The 14,178-nt window shown below is 51.1% G+C and overlaps 4 protein-coding genes across 4 annotated transcripts; 3 read left to right on the top strand and 1 right to left on the bottom strand.

Moving 5' to 3' along the window:
* Nucleotides 1-237: 237 nt before the first annotated feature.
* Nucleotides 238-750, top strand: Z519_00496 (uncharacterized protein; the record flags this gene model as incomplete). Its single annotated transcript, XM_016758253.1, has 3 exons — nucleotides 238-320; nucleotides 382-559; nucleotides 646-750. The coding sequence occupies 3 exons, from the start codon at nucleotides 238-240 to the stop codon at nucleotides 748-750; spliced, it is 366 nt and encodes a 121-aa protein (XP_016625502.1).
* Nucleotides 751-1,962: 1,212 nt separating this feature from the next.
* On the top strand, nucleotides 1,963-3,780 carry Z519_00495 (uncharacterized protein; the record flags this gene model as incomplete). Its single annotated transcript, XM_016758252.1, has 6 exons — nucleotides 1,963-2,059; nucleotides 2,206-2,389; nucleotides 2,450-2,721; nucleotides 2,782-2,891; nucleotides 2,946-3,085; nucleotides 3,171-3,780. 6 exons carry the CDS (start codon nucleotides 1,963-1,965, stop codon nucleotides 3,778-3,780), a joined length of 1,413 nt encoding a protein of 470 aa, XP_016625501.1.
* Nucleotides 3,781-8,408: 4,628 nt separating this feature from the next.
* Z519_00494 (uncharacterized protein) lies at nucleotides 8,409-12,271 on the bottom strand (the record flags this gene model as incomplete). Its single annotated transcript, XM_016758251.1, has 6 exons — nucleotides 8,409-9,398; nucleotides 9,454-9,492; nucleotides 9,545-10,477; nucleotides 10,636-10,677; nucleotides 11,285-11,800; nucleotides 11,858-12,271. 6 exons carry the CDS (start codon nucleotides 12,269-12,271, stop codon nucleotides 8,409-8,411), a joined length of 2,934 nt encoding a protein of 977 aa, XP_016625500.1.
* A 411-nt stretch (nucleotides 12,272-12,682) lies between these two features.
* Nucleotides 12,683-14,148, top strand: Z519_00493 (homoserine O-acetyltransferase; the record flags this gene model as incomplete). The annotated part of the gene is made up of 2 exons (XM_016758250.1): nucleotides 12,683-12,755; nucleotides 12,809-14,148. 2 exons carry the CDS (start codon nucleotides 12,683-12,685, stop codon nucleotides 14,146-14,148), a joined length of 1,413 nt encoding a protein of 470 aa, XP_016625499.1.
* Nucleotides 14,149-14,178: the final 30 nt, after the last annotated feature.

Below are 14,178 nucleotides of genomic sequence, written 5' to 3'. Positions count from 1 at the left end.
CAGGACTGGCGTCCCTCCATCTATCTTTAACAACTCTTCAACTTACTCTTACCGCTGCCTAGAAAGGTGTTGCCGTCAGGCCTTGCCCTTCTGGGTGTTATGAATATTCTCATCTAACTAACCTCTTCTCCTCTCTGCATCCGATTCTTTTCTGCTTGGAGATATTTCCACGTATCCAGCAATCGACTTGCTCAAGAATTACCCTTCGACTCTAACCTTGGGACAAGCACAGTGAAAATGGTGTTCGGACTGTTGGCGGTGCTCGCTTGGTCGACGTCCACCATCACCCAAGCTCAAGCACCGGGGATGCCCATCCTCAGGTACGCAAAACAAGCGTGTGTGCCTATGTATGTCGATGTTGGAGCTCACTGACTTTGACAGCACGCACACAAGCGCCTTGACAAAAGCTGCGCACTGCACCACCACTGCTTACACCGCACCAGTCATCCAAGGTGGCCCCACAAGCACTTACTATTCCCTTACCACCTACACATCCCGCGTCTATGATTGCCATGGCTGCGACACCGTCGTGGTCATTCCATATGGTCACGTCTTCGTGGTATGCCCCCCAACACTGGAGCATCTCGCTTTGACATGTCATCCGAGTCATCCCCTACCGAGTTTCTAGTTAACGTCTCGGTCCAGGAGATGACATTTACCACCACTGTGACTGCGGACCTCGCGACCACTGTCACGGTCCCAAGATGCAGTCCGACACCAGGCCCAGCGACCATGACTGGTCTCAGTTGAGGCTATCGGCCACGGACGACGTGCTGGAAATCTACAAGCGAGGAGAAGCAACAACACTGCCACATCATATGGCTGGCCTCGGCAAACCGAGATCCTTTCCATAACAGAACATGACTTGGGATTCGGAGTCCTTCGTAAAGATCGGCAAAAAGAAGAATTGGTGAGCTTGGGCTTACATCCTTCACCGACTGGAGCAGAGCCGGCGCAGCACAGATACAAAGCACCCAGCATCTCTGGTTTCGAGAGGAACAACACGTTGAGCTGGTGAAATGAGGTGACCGCCGACGCGCGTTTGTCATCTTGGGCTGACGTTGTTCATCTATTTGCTGCAGAATAGCAGTCTGACCAACAACAAGGAGAAGAGTTACGACTTTTGTCTATCACAACAACATCCGCATTGAGCCTTGGGCTTGACTGGTCTGCTCCTCGCATTTTTGCCACGTGCTTCTAACTCCGAGTCGATTCCAGAACCTAGGCAGAACTCACTGCTCTCTTTTCGAAACGTGATAGCCCGAGACATGAGCTTGCTGCCAGTGCAGCGGCTTGAAGACCTCAAAGGTGATTCGAGAGTTGGGCACGTAGATGGCCTGTGGCCTGCTCATGTCGAAATTAACATTGCAGCAGCGCAAAATGTCGTCGTGTTCGGTGCATCAATAGTCGAGGGGCGATCAGCCTTAACGGGCAACACTCTCCCGAGACTGGAGCAAGTGCCAGCCTCTTGCACCGCAACACATCAAAAATAGTCCATGTTACCGTCCCATCAGGCTAAATACTGCAGATCAGTTCGGCTTTATCTTGCCGTCGGCCACTGGAGAATGACTTCCAAGCCTCTTCTCTCGCGCTCAAAAGCAGAAGAGCCAGGTATCCTTCGCTATATCTCGGCAGCTATTAGGCCGAATGGTCTCCACTACCGTCCACTAACCTCATTCCACCATACCTCTCTCCCAACATCCCACAAACCTCCCCAGGTTTGCGGAGTCTCCAGTTCCAGCATCGCCTTCTACGGTTCAATGTTTCTCTCGTGATGTCGAGCAGGGCTAGATTGTGGAAGGGTGCTTGAAAGTTCTCGCCACATACCTTTTCTCGTTTCGGCGTATATTAAACCAGTGACCCAGCCCCCGACTGCATGCTTTTATCTCTTACCAATTTCCCTTCTCGGTGCCCGAGCCCCCCCCCCTGCAACAATATCGTCAATCCTTCGAGGACGGCAAAATGGGGTTCTACAAGCGCAAAATCACTGTCTCCGACGGCGAGATCACAAATGCTGCTCATCTTACATTGAGGCAGTCATTCTTGCCAAACTGTTTGGGTATGTGGATTTGCCGAACGGTTGATAATGATGAGCGACGATGACAACACAAACTTGTCACCATTACGCCCACTACACCATTTCCTTTTTTCCGATGTCAGGTTCGAGACCAAGACAGTCTGCGGCAGGTACTAACAGTGAATCAGTCACCATCCTCTTCTTTCTCTGGGGCTTTGCGTATGGACTTCTCGATGTGTTGAACAGCCACTTCCAGACCACGCTCAATATCACCGCATCTCGATCTTCCGGTCTCCAAGCCGCTTACTTTGGAGCATATTTCCTCTGCCCTCTTACAATCTCGGGATGGATTCTGCGGAGGTTTGGTTTTCGGTAAGAGCGGAATACCCAGGACTACCGAGGTCAACCCGTTGATTCCTTACTTTTTATCAGAATCACATTCATGACTGGCTTGGCCGTGCTGGCAGTTGGATGTCTCCTCTTCTGGCCGAGCGGCGTTAAAAAATCATTTGGTGGCTTTTGCGGCTCCATGTTCGTGGTCGGTGCCGGGTTGAGCACGCTCGAGACCGCTGCCGATCCATTCCTCTCCATCTGTGGGCCACCAAGATACAGCGAGATCCGACTGAACTTAGCTCAGGCGGTGCAAGGTGTCGGTAGTTTCGTCGCCCCTTTGCTGGCGAGCAGGGTGTTTTTTGCGCACACTGGTAAGACCACCTCCCTTGCGATACTCTTTCGAGGCAAGTAACTCACTCAATGGCCTGCAGTCGACACCGACCAAGGCTTGAGGAATGTCCAGTGGACATATCTGGGCGTCGCTGGATTCGTCGGCGTCTTAATCGTTCTCTTCTTCCTGGCTCCTATGCCTGAGATTACGGTATGTACTTCGAAGGGACTGCCTCGCACGCCTTGTCTGACTCGTTGTGCCCAGGACGCAGACATGCATCATCAAGAACACGTCATTGCGGAATATAACCCTGGACCGCTGCACAAGCAGTACACTCTGTTCCTGGGTGTGTGGTGTCAATTCTGTTACGTCGGCGCCCAGGTTGCCGTTGCTGGATATTTCATGTAAGCGGAGCCTTGTTTTCCTTTTCCCTTGAATCTACATGTCGTAGAAAGGAAAGTCAAAGTCAGCTAACGCATTTACTCTCAGCAACTTCGTCAAAGAAACCGGCCGTTCGGCCGCTACAGCCTCGGACCTCCTTGCCGCTGCCCAAGGCATCTACGCGGCCAACCGCTTCATCGCAGGCTTCCTCATGATGATCCCCGCCGTGAAGCCGCGGTACATGCTCATGCTGTACCTGGGAATGTGCTGCATCATCTCTTTGATCGCGGGCCTCACGCGGGGCACGACCTCCGTGGCGTTTTTGATGCTCGTCTTCGTGTTCGAGAGCTGCTGCTTCGCGACCATCTTCACCATGTCGCTGCGCGGGCTGGGCAAGTACACCAAGCGCGGCGGGTCATGGCTCGTGGCCGCCATCTCGGGCGGCACCGTGTGGCCGTCCATGACGGGCGCCGTCGTCACCCGCTACAACGCCCATGTCGCCATGTTCATCCCCATGACCGGATACATCGTGGGCATGGTCTTCCCGATCTACGTCAACCTGCGCCAGCGTGAGAGGATGGACATGCACCGCGCCACGGAGGTCGGTATCGTTGTTCCTACTGAGAAGGAGCTCGAGCTTGAGAGGCAGCAGAGCGTCATCGAGGACGGCGGGAAGCCCCAGGCCGTTGAGATCCGCGAGGAGGCAGATCTCAAGTGATGATGCCCCCCTCGAGGACGGCGATTGGGCTGGGATGCGTAAGCGAACGAAAACGCAAATGGGCAAGCATGGATAATGGCATCTGGCCCCAGTAAATGTATATCCGGTAATGCAAAGACTGAAGTCATGACGAATGAGTATCTAAATGTCAGCGGGGTGCGGATAGACTGCTTCCGCCGCCTAGACCATTATGGACTTCTACATACCTGCCTGTGGATATAAAAGAGGGTGATGCCTCCAGCGTCTTCCCCCGTAGCCTTCCTGCCGTGTCTCGTTTGTTCCACGATCAAACCGTGCGTCCTCTCGCCCTTCCCCTTCTTGTGCCGAGCAGATACGACTGTGAGAGGAGAGTCCCAGCTGGCCTGGCTCTTTGAGCTATTCGAGCACAATCCCAACGACATTCCTTGGAATTCCGCGTCATTCCCCCAACGGCCTCGCCATGCATGACGCCGTGAAGGCATGTTTCGCGTACTAGGGCGTACTTGTGCGTGGGCGTGCGTGTCTTGGACTGTTCCCGCGATAGCGAGAAGAAGAGCTGGTCTAGCTGTCGTTGCACTCCTGGGGGCAGGTGGAGCGGGACGAAGTCCGATTTTGTGCCGCTCTTCGTGGTCGGCTCTGGTACTGGTGTCGTAGCTTGTGCCTGAGATTGTTGAGAGGCGGTGCTGGCGGCGTCGCTGGGGCTGTTGGTAGACCTTTGTCGTCGCTCTGCATTTTCTTCCTCTTCGGGTTTTGATGTTTCGTGCTTCCTTGGCTGTTGGAGCTGTGATCTCGATCACCGTCAAGGCTTAGACTGGCGTCAAGGATGGCGCGGAAGGGGCGCCGCAAGTCGGACCGCCGTCGTCGTTATTGTCTGCCTCTTCGTCAGTCCGGTCTTCGCATGCCTCCATTTCTGCGGCTTCCGCCGGCTCGGCATCATTGATCGCGTTGCCATCGCCTTCTCCGCTAACGGCAGTACTAGACTCTACTCTCTTATTCTCAGTTGTATTTTCTGGTCCGCCTTTGTCTTCTGACCTTTCCTTCCCTCTCGTCTCCTCGTCCACTATGGCCTGCCCCTCAGCCCTTGGCAAAATCATAGGTGTCTTCGCCCGGCCCAATATCCACACTTCGTCCTCCCGCTTAAGACTCTGTGCTCCGATACCCAAATGTACGGCCTTAGAGTTCGATGTATACCTCAACTCTCTTTCGAAATCGCTATAGGCATGGTGGTGTTCAGCGAGGGATGCTAGTCGAGACTGACCAGTCAGAGACTGATATCTTTGGGTCTCCAAGTCCCATGAGCGGAGGACTCTCACTTCATGCTCATTACGTTGCAAAGGAGATCTGAAGATTTCTTGGGTGCGAATGGCGATGTTGGAGGTTCATGCAAAAGAGAGAGCGGAAAGGGACCTGTCAAGGTCTCGAACCGATTCCAATTTGTGAAGCTGTTGCTGCCAATCTGCACGGGAATGGCGCTGGCGTAACGACCCCGACAAGAGCAAGATAGAGACTTTATACATAGTGTACGTCTGATCTGAGGCGTACATCCGAGCAAATGCACGGATGAAGGATGCAAAGACGGAAGACCAGCGGAATCCGGAGCTGGATGAATGTTTCTGTACGTGCCCGATAATATCGTTCAACAGAAGACCTCGAAGCCGCTGGCTGTAATTGTTTGAGTGCTGCGCAGAGGATAGCTTTAACCAGTATAGAATAATCTACATTAGAGTCTTGCATTCCATCTAGGGAAATACCATTCAACCGGGTACCTCTCATTGAGCCCTGCCGCAAGAGTCCATACGCTTATCCAAAACCTGTTGTTCTTGGGAGACTCACGGAAGTCGTAGTGGCTTAGTTGTTCGTCAACAATATCGCTGGTTGTGTCCAGGTAGATTCCATTCGCACGAAGCCGACCTCCTCTGACGCCGTCTGGATTCAGCGTAGCATTGAGTTTAACATCTGCATCTTCCCAACTTCGATCTCCACTAGCTTTCTAAGGATCGTTCCCTCTCCATGACAACGGTGCAGGTTTCAGGTCAACCGGTAACCAGCTTGGCAAGTGAGGAGTTTTTGTCCACTACGCATCTTAAGCATGGACTAAAATCGCAAGTCCTTGTAAGGCCGCAGCATCGTCCTTGCAACACGGGGTTAATGGCAGGCCGTTGATTCACTTACACAGTAGCTCGGGATCACAATCGGGCTCCTAGTTGTAGAAGATCCTGAACCAGCTCTAAGGAGGCTTAAATATGCTCATGTGCGTAATTGTAAGTAAGAGGCGTGCTGGGTTGTTAAAAGATCTTTTAGGCTTTAAGAAACGATCTGCTAACTACGCCAATCCAACCACCTCAGAGAATGGAGATTGAAACCTTGAGCATCTGCAGCATCTACTTATACTTTAAAATAATATTGAAAACGTTGAATTGTAGGAAAGCCGGGACAGTCATAAAATAAGAAATACCGATTGACCATCGTCTACACCCGTAGCAGCCCGAAAACAGCATTGGAGACATTCATTCGCAAAATACAGCGCGCCTTTGATTCCGACAGTCGGTTCGTCTCGAGAGACAGCAATGTGAAGCGAAATTGCTCGCCGCCTCTTCCGACAATGATCTCCTTTCCATGAATAGAATGACACTCAACTTTCTCGGCTGTGTCGGCACTGTGTGCGAACGAGACGATTTTGTTACTCTGTCGGTTCCCATAACTCACCAACATGAACGGCTGCATCCTTTTTATCCTTAGAGAGCGAATATACTCTTGTGTAAGTATTGAGATCTCAGTGAAGTCAGGTACTCCATCTGTTAGGTCGGTGTAATATCCATTAGGATGCCCGCGATCTAATACGAAGTCAAATGGCTTCCCATCCCGTTCAATTTTATTAGGCACGACATACGCTCTTCCAACTAAGTTTCAATTAAGTGATAACTCCCGTGGCATATCGAGGTAAAGGTAAAGACCATCTATAGTGACGATCGAGACATCGAGTAGATGACTTAGACCGAATATATCTTGACCTACGAAGAGTTTCGTCGCATCTAAAAGCTTAGTTTTTTTGCAACTAAAATCTCCGAATTAATACTGCGGGTTGTTGTTTTAAGAACCCGATATATGTGACCCATGCGTTTCGCCTTTCTCAGCAAGTCATCGTCTGTGTCCGTCCTCATTCGTCGCTGCCTGACGTAGAACTGTTTAAAGCCGACTCGTGAAGGTAGAATGTCATTCGCGATCGTTATACTAGCTATCGCCGTAGATATTGTAACAACGCAAAGTGGCTGTGCAGTGCTGTGCAGGGCTGGTAGAGTGGTAGCAAAAGGGGGAGAAGTTGTCTAGTCACATGTCAAACCAAAATGGGCTGGCAGAGTGCCATTCTTTACAGTCGAACAGAGTATCATGAATTCCATAGCCTTTAAGTGCCGTCTACCTAATTCCTGAGTGTTTGACCAATCCTGTCCTGTTTCTCGATGCTGCCGCTGTACTAGGTGTTCGCAGCCCTAGCCACCGCTCCTCTGGGTGGTGTTGGTGGTGTTGTCTTGTCAGTGCCAACCAGAAACGCGTTCTCGATTCCCGACCTGCTGGACAGGCCTCTGCGCGTTGTTGCACGTGAACGCCGAACCCTGAAGTGCTCTGTTACAATATATACACGTTCATTACCCTAGATAGCTGACACTCCCTTCGTAGCCAATTCATGTTAGCTATAGAACCGTACCGTTCTTTGTAACAACGACCACTCATATCTTGCGTCTCCTACTCCCAGTTCATACTATCATGGATCTGTTACTGAGAAGCTTAACATAGTTAGGTGATACGGCAGCAGCTCTAACAGGAGTCCAAATGGGATCGCCATTCACATAGAAGCTTTCGGTCAATGCTCGAATCACCATATGCGAACGTCTTGAAGATACGTGCTGCACAACACATAGTGGTGCCGACGATGTTAGAAGTTTTCATAAGTCTCAGGAAATCGCGACTAAATGCTCCAAAGACGCAATTGCCCTAGCGAAGTCTTCTACTTATGGTTATCATTTATAAACCCTTAGCTTCTAGATGTAGAAATTCAGCACTGTTTCTTAAGTAACAGGTATTCGTAAATGATTGCATTTCCAGTGGATTTGCATCGAAACCGCTTTTCAGAGATGGTCAGGCATAGTATGAAGTTGGAAGTGGACATGTAGCCAGCGAAAACTACCTCAATTAGAGGGGATAGGGGGTGATTCAGGGATGGCCACCCCGTATTCATAAGGCTGGAATATCCCAACCAAGTCACTCTCACTGTAGGGCATGAATCCAAGGGACACGCAGACGGTTAACATGGCGATGTGGCTGATAATGGATGATGGATGATGGATGATGGCCTCCAGTTTTGGCCGAGAGATGAGCCGCTTGCGTCTCCACTTCTTGGCACTTCTAAAACTGCCGCCTTAAGGTCCCAAACCTCTTCGTCTCCTGAGCGATTGAGCCCCTTTTGATATCTCCCTCCTCTCAACTGTGCTCTCAGCAAAATCAATGTCCATGTCAGCTGGTATCATTCATGCCACGACTCGATATTTCATCCATTCTTCAAACGAGGAAAATAATCCGATCAGGTATTGTGCTGTCGTAGACGCTTCAGCACCTCAAGGGCTTCCTCTACCTGCTCTGAAGTCGAATCAGCATCAGACTTCTCGCGGTCGGGGCGAAACAAACTTACGGGTCATGCCATTCAGAGCCTCAAACGCGATTGCATAATTTTGCAGCGCCCTCAGAACTCGGCCAACCCCGGCATACAAATCCTCAAGGCCCTTGTCGGCAGCGGAACTCCTTTGGTTGACGCACCGCATTTCTAGGCTTTTGTAGCACAGGGTGAGCAAGGTATAACAGCTCTGCATGGCGCAGCAGGCAAATGAAGGCATAGTTCGTGGAGTCGGAGTGGAGGAGACAGATGACAGCATTGGTGAAGAAAGCATAGGGAGTGGCAACTGCATTGGATTGGGGTAAGGGAACGATTCAAATGCCCGACCGATGGCCAGGGCGGCTTTGAGACAAGTCTTTGCTGCTGGCAGGTCAGTAATCGATATTCCCTTGGTCAGCGCGTCGGCGTGGTCGCTAGATGCATCTAAAGAGGCCCCGTTGGGCGACTGCGACCAAGGCCCAGGAAAGCTGCCGGACTGAAAGCCTCTGGGTGAAGTGTTGGAGAATGCAGATGGTAACATGGCATGACAGGAACATCCAAGCGGGCGCGGAGAAGATGTGTCGGCTTGATCTAGATCGCAGTGACGACGAGTAAATATTGGGACATCTTGAAAAGCGCGATATCGGTGGAGTTTGATCCTTGCACTGTTCAGCTTGATCAGCGCCTGCAACCGCAGCGATTTGGCCAGAGTGTGTTCTTCGGCATCTGTAGGCGACAGGGCGGACGGTTCGGTCGAGGAGGACGCATATCTAACAAGCACTGAGTCCATGCCACTCTCAAGTATGGCTTTCCTCTGATCCAGCGTACTGTCCCCCAGACCGGTTTCGAGGGCCTTCTTCAGCGCTACAGTGTACTGGGTACACCTTAGGATGCACTGCTGGGCTTCGATGAAGAACGGCCACGCGTCAGGGTCCGCTGGCGCTGTGGGCAAAGGAGTCTTGAACTGATGAAAATCAATCGAGATGATTGGAGGCTGGTTCAACCGGATTAGACAGTGGTTGCCATCGATCCGTAATGATAAAACTTACCGTGCTGCTAACAATGGAGGCCTGCAGAACGACGATATACTAGGATCCAGTTCAGCGGGTATTCTTCACCAGACATGGCTCATCGACTTACCGTCATCCACCAGGCGCGTCGGCGCGCTTCTGTGTATTCGTCCAAAGACAGATCAGAGATGTCGTGCAGGCAGAGTCTGATAGCAGCATCATATGCTTGGCTGGCTCGATTTCTCATTTTCGCCAGATTCCCCCGCTGAGCATATTCATAGATACTCAGCAATAAGTGCGCCAGAACACCTTCCAGCTCCACTGGCACACATGGATGGAGCTTTTCGCGATCGACCGATGGTCGACGATGATCCAAGGCTTCGGACGGGTTTGTGATAGATTCGAGCAGCTCGGTCTCAATCTCGATGCTCTCCATGGCCATCTGGGAGAATGAGTGCGCTCGCTGCCTTCTGAGACACACAGATTCATCACTGTCCGGGTACTCGTCTTCAGGATGGGGGATCAGAACAAGAATCGCCATTAATGCCATTACCAGAGAGGATGCTGGCTCGAAGAATTTCGATTCGCTTGCCGGGTCATCAACTTGCAATGTCGTCACTGGCGGCGGCAGGATTGGGAAGTACGGATGGATGAAGATGTAGTAGGCATTGAGAATGGCTTCGTTGTCTTGATAGCTCCGAGTGATTGGCGTGTAGGGTTTTCCGTGTGGATCGTCGTCCAAGGTATTGATTGTGTCGTCGCCTTCGGAGGGCGGCATGAAAATACTGTCAAAAATTTGATCGCAGTCATCCTCATCATCGACGTCGATCAACCCGGCTCCGGGGGCAATCATGGTGGCAATGAGGTCGTTATGTATCTCTTCAGACGACAGGATCAGTGCATCCCAATCAATATTAATGTCTGGGGCAATTTCTTGAGTCTGAAATGCTGCTTCGTCGGCCCGCCGTTGCCTTTCTACTGCCATAAAGGCCTTTTTGCGCGACACCCGAGGCCCGCCACGATTGCTTTTGACATAGCGGCATTCTTTGCCCCTGATCAGACACTGAAAACAATATCAGGCACGGTCCAAATCAATCACAGCACCACCCACCACATACATTGTTACATGTAGCCTTGGCATCACATCGTGTTCGAGACGCACGGCTTGATCGCAGTTATAAGAGGAATTCGCAAGTAGACGCTCGATCCAGCAGCGCTTACCAAGATGTACACGCCACCTTCACCGGCGGCATGATATTTTTCCTTCGGCGGCTTTGACTGGGCGCCCTGGGCCCGTTATCCATGACGGCAGAAGTAGACATGAGGCATGCAGGGGAGATTCGGGGCCCTGACTTCCCAGAGTCTCATACGTATTAAAGAGCGTGAGGCTTTTGAAGTGCTCTTATGGCGCTTCCCAACTTGCAAGACTCGGCGTCAACTAGGGTGTTGTGAGCGGGGGAATTTGGGCGACGAGATGGACGCGCACATCAGAAGGGAGACTCCAGGTGATATATTAATCAGGAGAAAGTTGCTGTTGACTTGGGGCCCCCGGACTTGGCACCCTTTGTTACCCAGTGCGTGTGGTTATGTGGTGAGCAATCCTTCGTAGAGATAAGCAACTCTTCTTATCACCCAATTAGAGGGGTACGCTAGCCTAGTCGCCCAAAGGTTCTAACTACACTAGGTAAACATACCTAGATTGCTCGTGGCGGGAGGGGGTCTTCTGGAGCTATGTATGATATTCCATGTATCTACTTGGTAGGTATCTGGCAACTAGTCACGCCACATAACAGGTAGCGAGGCTCTGGATCGGAAGACTACGCCTTGCTCACTCGCTGAAAACGACATGGTCTCCAGGCCTTCTATTAACGGTTAGCGTGAAAATATCAGGCCTCGCATAGCTGCCGACCGGATCGAAGTCCATTCTGGCCTGTATGAGATCGTCCATCCGTAGTTGCCCATAGATGATCTCTTCCCGATCCCAGACGGGTTCGGCAATAAATGTGCCCAATGGTCCGACGATACAAGAGCCGCCGTGGCTGAGAATGGCGTCGGGGGTCCAAGGAGAGCCATCTCGTTGTCTGTCATGATGTCCAGGTGAGAAGGGTGGATAGTCAGACGGAAAATCGGCCACCTGGCAGAACTGGTTGCATGAAATAACGAAACAACGGCCTTCTTTGGCGATGTGTTGCATCGATGCCACCCATGCAGGCAAGTCATCCGCGTTCGGTGCAATGTAGACCTCGATCCCTTGTTGATATAAAGACAGTCTCGCAGCAGGCATATAGTTCTCCCAGCAGATGAGTCCGCCTACACGGCCAATCTCCGTATCCACAACCTGAAGGCCATCTCCTGCTCCTCTTCCCCACACGAGTCTTTCGGCTGCCTGTGAGAAACAATCATCAGTTGCTGCAATCTTAATATCCAAGGAAGGAAAACATACTGTGGGGATGAGTTTTCGATGGGCGTACAGCAAGTCGCCAGTTCTCGAGAGGAGTACTGCTGTGCAATACAGGGTTCCTCGTTCTTTCTCGATTATCCCAAGTGACAGAAACACGTTGTAGTCTCGTGCAATCATCCGGAGCTCCTCAAATGCGGGAGACGGAATCGCCACTGCCGAATTGTAGTATTTTGAATACCATTGGCGGCCGCGAGGCTCTCGTGCTCCTATCGTGGCATCAAAGGCGTAACGCCACGGATATGCGCTGAGGAACCCCTCTGGAAAGACAACGAGATCAGCGCATTCTTGCGCAGCGGCCTTGGTGAAGTGTCTGACTTTCTGTAACGACGCAGGGAGATCGAATGCGACCGGAGCTGCTTGTACGGCGGCAACCTTAAAACTTGCCGATGTAGACATAACTGTTACCGAAGGCTGTGCTTTGTGCAACCAGCAGGACTTTGGCCAGAACACGACATCCTTTTGCGCTTCAGAGATTGACCTCCGCGTCTGGCTCTGACCAGATATCCAACTTTAATTTCATATTTTTCAGCCTATCACGGACACTTGAGAATTTCAATATCGCAGTGGTGTACAAGTGCAAGGTACTCCGTGGTGGTTTCCGGTGTCTGACCCACTTTCCGGACTCTGGGGGAACCGTTTCAAAGCAAAGCCCGAAAAGCAAACACCGAAAGATACTTGTCCTCGCCTAAGCCTTATGGGTTGCTCCACACGTTCAATAACGGGTGGACCCGATGAAGTGCCTCTGGTCTATCGATATAGCACACAAACAATACCTCGTAACAATCAGGAAGAGCAGTTCGAGAAAGCATGGCTTTTACGAGACACGAAATCCTACGCGTCTCTCTAGGCGACCCCGAAAGAAAAGGCGCAATGAACGTCGGTATGTTGAACTTTTCCAAGGGTCTTCAATGTCATTCTCTAATCCTCGGGTAGAACTCAACTCTCAGCCAGAATGCAATTATTACACGAGCCTAGTGCGAAACTTGAAAACTGCTATCATACCCACGTTTACTTTAGAATCGGGTCAACAGCTCCACCGAGTACCTATAGCCTACAACGCCTGGGGCACCTTGAATGAGGAGGGAGACAATGTTCTCTTAATCTGCCATGCACTCACTGGAAGCAGTGACGTGGAGGATTGGTGGAAACCTTTGATCGGCCGAGGAAAGGCTATTGATACAAGCCGATTCTTTGCCATTTGCTTCAATTCACTCGGGTCGCCGTACGGCTCTGCATCACCATTAAGCACAAACCCAATCACCGGGAAACCCTATGGGCCAAGCTTTCCAGATACAACTTTTAGAGACGATGTGAGGATACAGAAAATGGTTCTTGACACGCTGGGAGTCAAACGGATTGCATCGGTCATCGGTGGATCGATGGGCGGCATGATTGCCCTTGAGTGGCCTTTGTGTACACCTCCAGGTTACGTTAAGACAATCATCCCCGTATCGACCTCAGCTTATCAGACCGCATGGGGGATTTCTTGGAACACATCGCAAATACGGTGTATCCAAGCCGATTCACAATTTCGCGGAGGGTACTATGCTCCGCATCCTCAAAGTCAGCCCGCACAAGGCTTGGGGGCCGCAAGAATGATCGGAATGCTCACCTACCGATCATACACTTCTTTTGAATCACGATTCGGTCGACGCAAGTCTGGGTCAAAACAGCCGTCGCAGTCTTTCTCAAGACCGATGACCTCCTTACCTTCTCCACCACCAACTGAGGCAGGAGACGACATCCCCGAGACAGCCGCCTCGAAAAGAGAGGCGCAAAATTTCGGACCGATTACAATATACTCAGCCCAAAGCTATATGCAGTACCAAGCGGACAAGTTTTTGAAGCGTTTTGACGCCAATTGCTACATCCACCTTTTGCGAAAGATGGACTCTCACGATATTACAAGAGGGCGGACTGCAACAATGCTATTGTCGTCTGAAGAGCATCCCAGCACTGAAAGCGTGGCCGCCGTTCTGGCAACATGTACAGCACCTGCACTTGTGGTAAGCATAGATTCAGACCTGTTGTTTCCGTCTGAACAGCAGACACTCTTGGCAAATTCTCTACCTCGAGCAAAACTTATGAAGCTTGATTCTTCCGATGGACATGACGGCTTTCTGCTAGAAATGTCGGCCATGGAAGAATCGATCAGTACATTCCTTAGGGGCCACAATGCCAACATCTTCGAAGGTCCTGTTTTCGGCGGTGACGAAGACGATAACGGAGAAGTTGTAACGGATAGCGTGTTTGGCGAGTTGGAATCTTTTTAATGATTGTATGTTCTTGTGGGATGCTTGATA

This window comes from Cladophialophora bantiana (genome assembly GCF_000835475.1).
Source record: "Cladophialophora bantiana CBS 173.52 unplaced genomic scaffold supercont1.1, whole genome shotgun sequence".
NCBI lineage: Eukaryota > Fungi > Ascomycota > Eurotiomycetes > Chaetothyriales > Herpotrichiellaceae > Cladophialophora > Cladophialophora bantiana.
The sequence above is the reverse complement of the archived record's forward strand: the minus strand, read 5'-3'. Positions and strand labels throughout refer to the sequence as shown.